This window comes from Mobula hypostoma, chromosome 5, assembly GCF_963921235.1.
Source record: "Mobula hypostoma chromosome 5, sMobHyp1.1, whole genome shotgun sequence".
Lineage (NCBI taxonomy): Eukaryota > Metazoa > Chordata > Chondrichthyes > Myliobatiformes > Myliobatidae > Mobula > Mobula hypostoma.
In genome coordinates, this window is record NC_086101.1 from 161,530,176 (window position 1) to 161,542,684 (window position 12,509).

General features: G+C 38.1%; 1 protein-coding gene across 1 annotated transcript in view; it reads right to left on the minus strand.

Annotated features, from left to right (window-relative positions):
* Positions 1 to 5,521: 5,521 nt before the first annotated feature.
* The window catches only part of LOC134347352 (ankyrin repeat domain-containing protein 31-like), a 68,633-nt gene continuing 61,645 nt past the window's right edge, over positions 5,522 to 12,509 (minus strand). Inside the window, exons 10-12 of the mRNA XM_063049744.1 lie at positions 10,638 to 10,778; positions 6,421 to 6,562; positions 5,522 to 5,616 (exon numbers count right to left, since the gene is read on the minus strand). Coding sequence (XP_062905814.1) covers positions 5,522 to 5,616; positions 6,421 to 6,562; positions 10,638 to 10,778 — 378 coding nt within the window. The remainder of the gene's footprint in view (positions 5,617 to 6,420; positions 6,563 to 10,637; positions 10,779 to 12,509) is intronic.

Here is a 12,509-nt window from a genome sequence, read left to right on the forward strand (position 1 = left end):
GGGGAACAAAGTCGGCGTTAAAGTTCAGGTGGAGATCAAAAATTCCAGAGAAATCCAAAAACCAGAATCAGGAAACAGGCAGAGTCGATATGCAGACGGACAGAGTTCAGATACTGGAAAGGCTCAGGAAAACTCAATGGCACAATCTGGCAACAAACAAGTGAAAAAACAGGACTGAAATACACTGAACAATAAACAGAGAGGCAGATGATGAGTGGAGCACAATGAGAGACAGGTGGCAGCGATACAGGTAATGATAAGAAACAGATGAGAGATGGTGTACTCATTAATACAGGGGCTGGAGCAGAGCAGGAGCAGAGGCAGGAGCAGAGACAGGAGCACGTGGTAATACAAAACTACAGACTCACAGCTAGGGGGAAACACACAAAAAAACAGAGTTCAACTGGAGGTTCTGACAAATACTTCCTTAGCACCACATTACAGTATCAGTCTGATTACTTTAGGGCCAATCTAAATCTAATTTTGAAGTGTCTGCAGCAGAATTGGGTGTTTAACCTCTAATCAAAGGGCAGGAGTTGCCACAGCTGACACTGCCAACAGCAGAATAGGCTGCTGAAACCACAGAGGCTGCTGATTGAAACTGTGGCCAAAGACATCTTATACTGTGAATGTGTAGGATCACACATAATTTGTGATTGGGTGTGATTGGGTGTGCTTGGTTAGAAAGTCTTTCATTCAAAAAATCCAGGAACACTTGAAAGTATCTGCACACAGTTTTGGTCTCCTACCTAAAATGAGAATTATTGGAGGCAGTCCAAATAAGATTTACTAGACTAATTTATAGGGTGAGAGAGCAGTGCTATCAAGAAAGGTTAAACAGTTTGGATTTGTAGTCGTCTGCACCATTCAATCAGGTTCGTGGGTCTAGCAAGTGATACCGAAAGCACTCTCTGTAAAAAGGTATTTTAATCATTTACTTACATACAATAAAAATTTATGTTTCCCAAATTAAAGGCACTACAATGCTGAATACTCAAAAATGGTCATGTCTTAAGCAAAGGAAGAAGAGAATGAGTCCCTTCCATGTGCTATTTTATATATCCAGGATATTTGAAACTGGACACCAGACGTCTATCCAAGGGGCAAAGCAACTGCATCTTCTAAACTAAACAACCAGAATAAGGCATGTCCCCATAGGACATCGTTGGAGAACAGAATAGCCTTATTCAAAATATAAGATCCTGAGAAGGCTTAACAGGGTGTGGTGAGATGTTTCCATACGTAGGAAAGTCAAGCGCAGGGGAACATGTTTATTAATAAATATCTAAGCACCTCAACTGCTTCTCTCAGAGTATGATGTAACTCCAGAATATTATGCCCAAGGGTGGTGGGGTCTTTATATTAAATACACTTAAGGCCAAGATATGTAAGTATTTGAAAGTTCGAGACATTAGAACACTATGGGAAGAGGCACAGAAGATGAAACCAGTAGAGATCAGCCATAATCATAATTAATGGTGGGGCTGGATTGAGGGGCCAAATGGCCAGCTGCTCCTCTTTTTTTTTTGCGTTTGTGTTATCGGTGGGTGAACGCCTGTGCTTGATTGAGATTTTTCAGTTCAGTTTTGACATAACTCATCTAGAGAAGAAACAACTTTCATCCTTACCTTGGAGCAGTGAGCCTTCTCAAAGAGATCAGAAAAACATTAGGGCAAGTTAAGTCCCTTCACATGGATGGTAAAGAGCTGCATCATCTAAGAAGTTGACTGGCTGAATTTGCTATTTTAAGCCTCTTATAGGCAATTATATCATGGAAAATACTATTTACTCACAAGTTATTTACCTCTATTAAGGTCATACTATAAAGTATGTTTGCTTCACTTACAGTATTTTCCGAAGATTGATAGCCTGCTGGTAACCTCACTGAGACCAGTTCACAAATATTCAATGAACTCTTGACATGGATTTTCTCTTTCTGTTACTTTCAGGTATCATTGTTAGGTGTTCCAGCAACTGCAGAATCTCTGGTGTTTATCATCTTAAGGGAATTTGCTGGGTTCCTCAACAGCAATTGTTGAAATACAATTACATATTGAAAAACAATTTCTTGTCGATGGACTCAGCAGATTCCTGTTGCTCAAAAAGGTGACATTGGTAGGAGAAAGCAAGAAGTGAAGAGATAGAAACTTACAGAAGAACATTGGGATTCGTGAACAGTTAAAATAGTGATATTTGATTCTGAAAGGACAGGAAAGGTTTTTTGTTGAAACACAGCTTGAACAGAATTGAAGTTCTATCTCACTTTGAGAAAGAGAGAGTTAGACTTTTTTTTACAGTGGAGCGAGCTTGCATGTGTGATGGATGGAAATAATGGTAGAGCTCAGAATATGATGAGAACTGTCATTCAAGAAACACTAGATGGCTTGAGCATATTTACGATCTTGGTTTTGCAGAGTAAGATGAGACAGGAAGTGTTTTCTAAGAGATGTAACTATGAAACTTTGGTATTCACCTTATCAGTCATTTCCTTTGTTCGCTCCACCTCCTCTAATTTGCAACATAAAATGCACTTGATTTAGCACTTTTCCACCAAACATCGATAGGGAACTAAAACTTAAGAGATTCCTGCAGTTGCTGGAAATTTTGAACAACATGTACAAAATGTTGGAGGGATTCAGGAAGTCAGGCAGCATCTCTTAGAGGGGAATAAACAATTGATGTTTTGGGCTGAGACTCTTCATCTATCCCTCCAGAATTTTGTGTGTGTATTGGTCTGAAACTGTAACATTTCTGCATACTGCACAAAGAGTGCACCATTTATCAAGTATTTCAAGTTTTTGTAGTTTTTATTTCAAATTATCATCACCAGCAGTTTGTTCATTTGCCATAGTGTTGCCACTTCTATCCCACTTCAGCCTATGTTATGGAGATTGGCTGAATCCTTATTTCCTTTTTTTAACTTATGAACCAGTATTGTTCTTGAAGAGAACTTTGGAGCTTTCTCCCAATTTAGAAGGGTAAACTTGAAACTGCAACATAGAAAATAGAATTCTAATTGTACCAAATAGCTGAAACAGTCTGCCATAAACAAAGATTTAGATTAGTTTAACCAAGGAAGGTGCTGCCAAAGAACCCTCAGTAAATTATTTCAATACATCTCGTAGATGGTAAACTTTAGTCTCAAATAACATTCAGCATCATCCATGTCAAAGTAACCTGCCTAATTGCCACCATGCTCACTATCTTAAAATTTCATTCCCACCATCACCAGTATTTAAGGTTTCAGTGCAGACCATCTGCAAGATACAATAAAAAAAATCACTGATGGTTCTGCGGCACCACTCCCTTCACCCTGAGAAGAGCACAGGAATGAAGTGCAAAGGAAAGCCACCCCACACTAGGCACACATTATTTGATTTGAAAATGTATTTCCGTTCTTTCATCTTCACAGGTTTACAATTCCGTAATTCTCTTAACAACACTATGAGAGCATCTTCAGCAGAAAAACTTAAAACAGTTTAAAAGTTTATCATAATTTCTCAAGAGTATTTAGCAATTGACAATTAATGCTGGCTTTGACAGTGATCCCCATGTTTGGTGAATAATTAGAAAAGGTCAATAGCCTACAAAGAACTCTGCATTGCTCCAATTTTTGCCTTATGTGTGCATCCAGAATCCTTTGATGTAGCACCAGAAACCTTTCTTCAACTACACGTCATAAGCTCAAGAATTTCCTCTCTAAATATCTGTCTCTTGAAAATTTTCTCTTCATTTAATATCTTTGGGAAAACCAGAACTTTTATCTCACCAGGCTTTTAAATTTTTTGTTGACATACCATATAAAATCATATTGCTGTTGTTAACAACAGGAATTCTGCAGATGCTGGAAATTCAAGCAACACACATCAAAGTTGCTGGTGAATGCAGCAGGCCAGGCAGCATCTCTAGGAAGAGGTGCAGTCGAAGGGTCTCGGCCTGAAACGTCGACTGTACCTCTTTCTAGAGATGCTGCCTGGCCTGCTGCGTTCACCAGCAACTTTGATGTGTGTTGCTGTTGTTAATTTTACTTATTGTTGTTAAAATATATCTTAAGTCAGATATTCTTCTACATAGTGCTTCTGTACTAAACAATAATGACTTTAATATAGTTACCACCTAAAAAACCACAATGCACTTTGCCCTTCAATGTAAGTATGATCATGGAAAATAGGAAATAAAAGGGTGAAGTTCCACAATTTCTTCACAAATCATTCAACATCTGATTTATTCTTCCAACACATACTGTAGTGAAATAACAACAATTCAATAATTTTAACAGAAGTATGAAATAACCAAATCTCTTTAAGCAAATTAGAAAGTCTGAATGGAAAATTCTTAAGGTGAAATACAATACAGTAAAGTTAGCACCACGTCCTATTATGAAATCTTTCGTATTGAGACTGCTCAATAGACATTTGAGAAACAAAATCAAACACTTTCAGTTTAACTGATAACCTTTAACTTAAAGCTAAGATGCCAGCGTTTATCCAGAGAATGCTCTCAACTTTTATAGCCTTTTTTTATCATACTTTATATAGTACATTTTTATACAGTAGTATTTTTACAGCTTTCACCAACAATGGCAATTTTTTACTTTTCACAGAATTTAATGAGTATAAAAAATAGAATAATTTTAGACAATAATTTCACAAAACTTGGGCAAATCTCACAAGTTTTTAACCCAAAATATCGATTTCAGCTATAGTTAATGCTAGAGAAGTCAACAATGAAAGAATACTGAAAATGCTGAGAAACATTTTTTCTCTAACTGTCATTTGGTAATTAATTAAACACAATTTTAGCAAAATGGTGATTTTGTTTCAGCTTTACTGCTGTGGTTATTTTTTTTGTCTTAAGAGTAAGCTTAGAAATTCCACTCATCAGACTCTGCGTAGAATTTCCAATGCTGATTCATTATGTGACATGGCAGGAATTCCTCATCTCTTACAAGTAGAATCTCATGAAGCTGCAAGAAGCTGCAGCTGGATCTCTTTTTCTGAATCTGTGAAAAGGTACCTGTAACTAGGTATATTAAAAAAAACAAATTACACGTTGCACAAAAGTGTATGGCTGTACAAGCAGACTAAAGTTCAACACTCAAAGTAAATTTAATATCAAAGTACACATACGTTACTATAAACCACATTGATATTCATTTTTACAGGCATTTATAAGGCATGTTACAAAGAACTATACATAAACAAACACTGACAAGCAACATATATGTAAAAGAATACAAACTATGCAAATAAAAACAATACTAAGAGCATGAAAGTGTCCTTGAAAGAGAGTCTATAGGTTGTAGAGTAGGTTCTGAGTAGTTGTGATTGAAGTTATCCATGCTGGTTCAGGGTCTGATCATTGTAGCTGGTGGTGTAGGACTTAGGCTTCTGTACTCAATGGTAGTAGTGAAAGGGAATATGGCCTGGATGGTGGGGGTCTATGATGATGGATGCTGCTTTCTTGTGGCAGCACTCCACTTACAAGTACTCAGCAGTGGGAGGGCTTTGCATGTGATGGGCTAGGCTGTATCCACCATTTTCTTTAACCTGTTCCGTTCCTGGGCCTTGGTGTTTCCAAACCGGGCTGTGATGCAACCAGTTAAGATACACTCCACTGATTGATAAAATGCAGAATTATTTGATAAATAAGTTGGCAAATGATTAATAAACAGTGCTAAATATATGTTCTATTTAGCTACTCCCTCAAATGGTAATAGCATGGTAACACAGCATTGAAGACCATATTGTCAGATATGCTAAGGACTTGCAAACCATAGGGCTGTGGTCTCCAATGCCTATTTCAGGCAGATGCTCTGAACATTAAAAGCTGTTTATCTGTAAAATTGAACTTGTTGCGAGTTCCAATGTTTGTAATGTGCCATCAGTCTAAAAATAAGAAGTAGGACTGAAATGGGAAGAATTTACTTCATTCAGAGAATGACTTTGTGGAATTCTCTAAGCTAGAGGTCTGTGGATTTCCAGTCACTTATATCAGTTGAAATGAAGACTGATAGATTTCTGGTTGTTAAAGGAATCAGGGGACAGAGAAGGAAGATAGTGTTTGAGGCAAAGATCAGCCATAATTTTGTTGAATGGTACAGCTGTCTTGAGGGACCCATATAGTCTACTTTTGTTCTTATTCCTTACTTCATTTTGTGCTTATTTTGAAGACGAATTTACAGTGGGCCTTGTCAAATGGTGTAGGCCTCTGACCATAGAAAGGTGAGAACAGGAGTGGGATGGAGAATTAAAGTGATAGCTAACTGGAAGCCCAGACTCACCTTTCAGGATAGAAGGGAGGAACACACACAACTTTTGTATAAAACAGTTTAGTTGGAGTTTAATAACTTAAAGATAAACTAAAATAACATGTACAGAATAATAGTTACTGGCTGATGTACCAGTCATATTAACAAACCTGTACACATTTTCTGTTGTTTAGTTAAGGAAGATGTCTTATCTGTTAATATGATAGGTTCTGAAATAGACTGAATCTCTGGAGTGGTAGATGTTGTAATCATGGAGCTGTATTTCAAAAGTTCTTTCCCTTTGTACATAACCTAAAAGGCAAACGTATTAGTACAATGCAGCACTTTGAAATGAAAGTGCTTCTATTCTCAGCAATAGCGGAGCATTTGGTTAGACTATTTTATATTAAAGTTAAATGCTCATATGAAAGATGCTATCTACATCACATCAGCAGCATTTATCTTTTCATAAACTTTAGTGGTGAGAATATTATTTATCAGCCAGTGAGGGTAAAAGTAGGATGATTTGGCAGATGAATGTGTGGCTGAGAACTTGGTCAAAGCCAACGTAAAAGCAAATGAGAGGGCATATGATAAAGCAAAAGTAAGTGGGAAATTAGAGGATTAGGAAACTTATAAAAACCAACAGAAGGCAAGCAAAATACAAGGGAGGGGGAAAGATGAAATATGAAGCTAAGCTAGTGAACAATATCAAAAAGAATACCAAACATTTTTCAAATATATAACGAGTAAAAGAGGCGAGAATAGATATTGGACCACTGGAAAATGCTGCTGGAAAGGTACTATTAGGGGAGAAGAAAATGACCCAAGACACAAATGACCCAAGACGTGCAAAGGAATGAGTCTGTGACCCATTTGTGAATGTCCCCAGTGAACCATCCATGTCAGCACGGGAAAAAGATCAACTCCTTGAGCTTGCAAATGACGGTCAGCTGAAAAGTTTGTTTGACATAACATCTCTGCCGGCATTCTGGATCAAAGTCAAGGCTGAATATCCTGAGATAGCCAAAAAAGCACACTGAAAACGTTGCTTCCATTTCCAACATCATATCGCTGTGAAGTGAAGTTTTCTGCGATGAATGCAATGAAAACTAAATTGCGGAATAGACTGGACATAAGGAACCCCCTTCGAGTATCGCTGTCTCCCATCACCCCTCGATGGGACCGTCTTGTTGCAGGGAAACAAGCCCAGGGCTCCCACTGATTCAGCCATACTGGTGTGTTGCAGTGATTTTATATGTTCATACGAGGATAATATGCACTGTGTGTTTAATATCCAAACATTACTTAAAATGTTATGATGCTATTGACTTATAAGTAACTTATAATCCAGTTGTCCCCAGCCTCCGGGCTGCGAAGAATGCAGTGGTACAGCGGTAGCCAGAACGTACCCAGCACATCTTTAAGAGAAAAAGCCAAAATAAACAAGCTAATTAATTAGGTGCCGCCGGCACGTAATCAATTAGCTTGTTTATTTCGGCTTTTTTCTTAAAGACGTGCCAGGTGCATTCCGGCCACCGCTGTACCGTTGCATTCTTTGCGGCAGTGTATCCGTCCGCGGCCCAGAGGTTTGGGACCACTGTTATAATTGACTTATCATTATATTCATGCGAGGAAAATATGTGCTGTGTGTTTAATATTAAATTCGTTAGATAAACCCCTTTAGAAATGAAATTGAGTGTATTAGCCACTTATAAATGACTTATCACCTATATTCCGGTCATGATTAACACCCCCCGCGCCCCCCCCCCACCCCCGGGTCGGCTGGTCCGCAAGAATGTTGTCAATATTAAACCGGTCCGTGGTGCAAAAAAGGTTGGAGACCCCTGTTGTATGTCAATGATAACAATAACGGAATTCATGGCTTTGTGGCCAAGTTTGTGGATGATACAAAGATATGTGGAGGGGAAGGCAGTGTTGAGGAAGCAGGGAGGCTGCAGAAGGACTTAAACATATTAGGAGAATGGGCAAAGAAATGAAAAATGGAGTACAGTGTCAAGAAAGAATAAAAGCATAGACTATTTTTCTAAACGGGGAAAAATTCAAACATCTGAGGTGCAAAGGGAGTCCTCACCCTGGCCTAAAGGTTAATTTGCAGGTTGAGTCAGTAGTGAGGAAGGCAAATGCAATGTTAGCATTCATTTCAAGAGGACTGGAATATAAAAGCAAGGATGTAATGCTGAGGCATTGGTGCAGTCTTACATCAGAAATTCAAAGTACATTTACTATAAAAATATGCATGCAGTATACAACCCTGAGATTTGTTTTCCCACAGGCTGCCACAAAACAAAGAAACACCATGGAACCCATTCAAAGAAAACATCAAACGCCCAAACTGCAAAAAAAAGACAAATTGCACAAACATCAAAAAATGAATGAATAACATACAGAATATTAAACATCAAACTGCAGAGTCCTTGAAACCATCTAGGAATGTTCAGTTTAGTTCAGTTCAGTTTTATTTAGCGCTGTGTTGTTCATCGACTGCAGGCTACAGAGTCAGCCTGTGTCAAAGTGCCCCAATCAAAATTGCACAAAATAGTAATTTAAAAAATAACCAGAACCAGAAACACGTTTAACAAGAACTTCAGCATCCTCTAAAACAGAGGCCATTCCTTGAGCCACACTGATCTAACCTTGCCCAACACCTAGGACTCCTGCACCTTCCTCCATCAGCAGTGAACGAAAGGGTGAGGGAGACCAGTGAAACCCAGGGATATGGCGCTGAATATCCACTAGCCTTCTGATCTCATCCTCGATATAAATCTTGCTTGGTAAGATCACCAAGTAATGGAGCCTAACATGGGTTTGCATTCCGTTGTTAGGCCGCAGTCTCCGTTCTCAACCTCACTCTCAACCACACCAAATTCCCTCAGAAACAGCAAAAGCACTATATGGCTCATTCAGCCCAAAACCATATCATTAAGGTGTAAATTACAGGCTCCAATCGCACAAAGATTTGTGGTGGAAGTATATTTAAAAGAAGAAGTAGTAGTTCCCTGAGTTGTCTGCAGGATGTTGCCGTTAGTCGCATTGGTTGCTGATGCCCTCTTGCCATATTGTGAGCAGTTTTGGGCCCCTTATTTAAGAAAGGATGTGCTGACACTGGAGAGGATTCAGAGGAAATTCACGAGAAAGATTACAGGAATGAAAAGCTTATGGTATGAGGAGCAATTGATGGCTCTGGGCCTTTACTCGCTGGAATTTAGAAATGGAAGGGGGATTTCATTGAAACCTATCCAATGTTGAAAGGCCTAGTTAGAGTGGATGTAGAAAGGATGTTGCCTATAATGAGGGACAAGGACCAGAGGGCACAGTCTCAGAATAGAGGGATGTCTATTTAGAACGGTGATGAGGAGGAATTTCTTCAGCCAGAGGGTAGTGAATCTGTGGAATTTGTCGCCAGAGGTGGCTGTGGAGGCCAGGTCATTGGGTGTATGTAAGGCGGATGTTGATAGGTTCTTGATCAGTCAAGGCACAAAAGATTACAGGGAGAAGGCAGGAGAGAGAAATGGATCAGCAATGATGAAATGTCAGAGCAGATTCGATGATGGGCCAAATGGCTTAACACTTGCCTATGTTTTATGATCCTATTTAATCATTTAAATTAAGCAATACTTTCTATATGATCAATATATTCAGTGGAGAAGAGTTCTGAAAAATACTGACAGAGTGTTATTGTCCAATTTGAGCAGTCATGGACAGAGATTCCCAGGGATCAGTAAAAGTGTTGCATTTCTTCTAGGAAACTTTGAGCACACACTCAGATCATTTCCTCTGTCTCCCTTGAGGACACTAACACTAAATGAGGAAATATGACTCAAGTAGGTTAGGCCAAATAGCCTGATATGATGTATTGCATCCTTATAAACACATTTTTAATTTCCAAACATATATATCAGTAAAATACAATGGTCATGTACACAAACTAATCAAAATGGTTAATAAAATCCCATCCTTTATATCCATAAGATTTCATCAAAAGGAAATAAAAGTTGTACTGCAGTTATAAAAAGCCTTGGTTAGATCATACCTCTAATATTATTTGTTTGCCAGTTATCAGAATCATAGTTGGATGCCAAGAGTTAGATTAAGATCAAAGGCTGCACTAAACAGGATTTCATTCTCTGAAATTTGAAGAGCTAAGAATAGATAGATAAACTATTTACATTTACTGAGGAGTCTAAGACTGGCAGATCAAACTCTAAAGATTAGATGCATTTCATTTCGCAGTGAAGTTAGAAAACACATCAAATACAAAGAGCAGTAGAAGCTTGGAGCATTTCCAGTCATGAGGACATGTACTGTAAATGTAGCTCAGTAAATGACTGCAGTTACTTTTTTTTTATTGTCACTAAACCAGTACCTTGTTCCATGCAAATTTCCGGCTGACTGGTATTTTGTCTCCCAGAAGTTCTTTGATCCAATGCACAGGACTACGGTATATTGTTCCATCTTTACCTCTAATCATACCAGAAGCTTGCAGTTCAGCTTTATGACAAACTCCCTAAGGGCAAGAAACCAATGCTAACTCATTATCTGCCATTTCTATTGGAGGCAAATATATATTTTCTGATATACCATAAATTTACTGCTCATAAATGTAGAATATACATAGTGCTTATATAAAAATGCATAAAGGTAGCCAAATAATGCATATGAAATGTATTTCGCTCTTCTGAAGAAAGATAAACTGGTGTTTTTCTGACTACCATTTTTCAGGGAGTCTCAAGGTATTAGAATGACTGTTTTTTACGTACATGACGAGCTGGACTTGGCAGTGGGAATCAGCAACTAGAGAAATGTGATTAATATACACCAGCAATGTTGTAAGTGGTGGGAAGGATGGTAAAGGACATTAGGAAAACATAGACCGGTGGATGGTAAACATCCAGCATGAGGGAGGGACAACAATTAAGGAGGCTTCAAGAGCAGAGCAGCTTGGATGAATATTCAGAAATCTCTGAACATGCCAAGACAAACTGAAGCAACTGTGTTGTGAAGTTGGGTCTTCTGTGGGGTCAGTAATTCAATCTGACACCAATAAAATTATGTCAATAAGATTTTTCCAATAAGATCATGAACAGTTTTCATTTCTCCACACAAGTTTAATTAACACTAAACCAGTAGCTAGCTACACAAAGACTGATGTTGGGCTATTTTTATCAATGTCTGATAATGGGTATGTCTATCAACCACATTTATTAAAATTGGGTCCTGAGAAATCCGTCCTCCCCAGCACAGCCCAGACTCCCCTCTTTTCAAGGCCATATTAATATATATCTTTTGAAGGTCCCAGATTGCAGTTTGATTCTCAACTACAAAAAAAAGCCATGTCGTTACCATAAATTTATTTTGAAACTCCACCCTGAAAAACAATAAGCTAAAAACATGATTTATTGCTTCAAATCAATTAGATAGTTCTAAACATTGAAAATACCTTCATTTTCATTTGCTATGTAAAGATATCAGGATGACCGTTATGGACAGATATTCTAAGTAAGTTCTGGGCTTCTGTCCATGTACTTTCAAACATGAAAGTTCAGAACTTCCTGATAGATTCTACTCAGCTAATTTGTCAATTAAATGCGTAATTTCTCATTATTTTTATTCACCTTTAAATTCTAAGCACTATTTTAACCTTCACAGATTTTGGATGTTTCTGAATGTCAAGGACATTCAAGGGTTCTAAAAGACTGACAAACCTCAATAGACAGAAAAGTTGAGGCTATGGCTTTACAGCCTGTCAAAGACTTTCTTAGTTATTTAGAATGTGACCAACCAAATGTTCTGATTTTGTCATATGAGGTGCCATGCAGCATCTCAACAACTGATCCAGAAACCTCCCTACCAGGAAACTTGGCTTGACAGATCCAAAGTCCAGTACATTGAAGAATCCAAACATCTACTGTGATTGGTGGTTCTTCATCAACGAATACTGGGCCATGATATTTTGTGCAGCCTTTCTTACATTTCTTATTTGTTATCTGCCAAGCAGTCTATATGTATCCACACATCCCACATCCAGCACTTTAAATACAGCCTCCGCGTCTTGATTTTGTAAATAGGGCCTTGATTATAAAAAGAAGCAAAGTACGCTAAATCTTAACGAATCTTACATCAGGCTTTGATTTTCAGGTGTTGCTTGATTTAGGAAGAGGTTATATTTTGGAAAAAAAAGTTCTATATTAAGTAAAAACTCCTAATTTGAACTACCATGTTCTGTAAGTTTCAATGT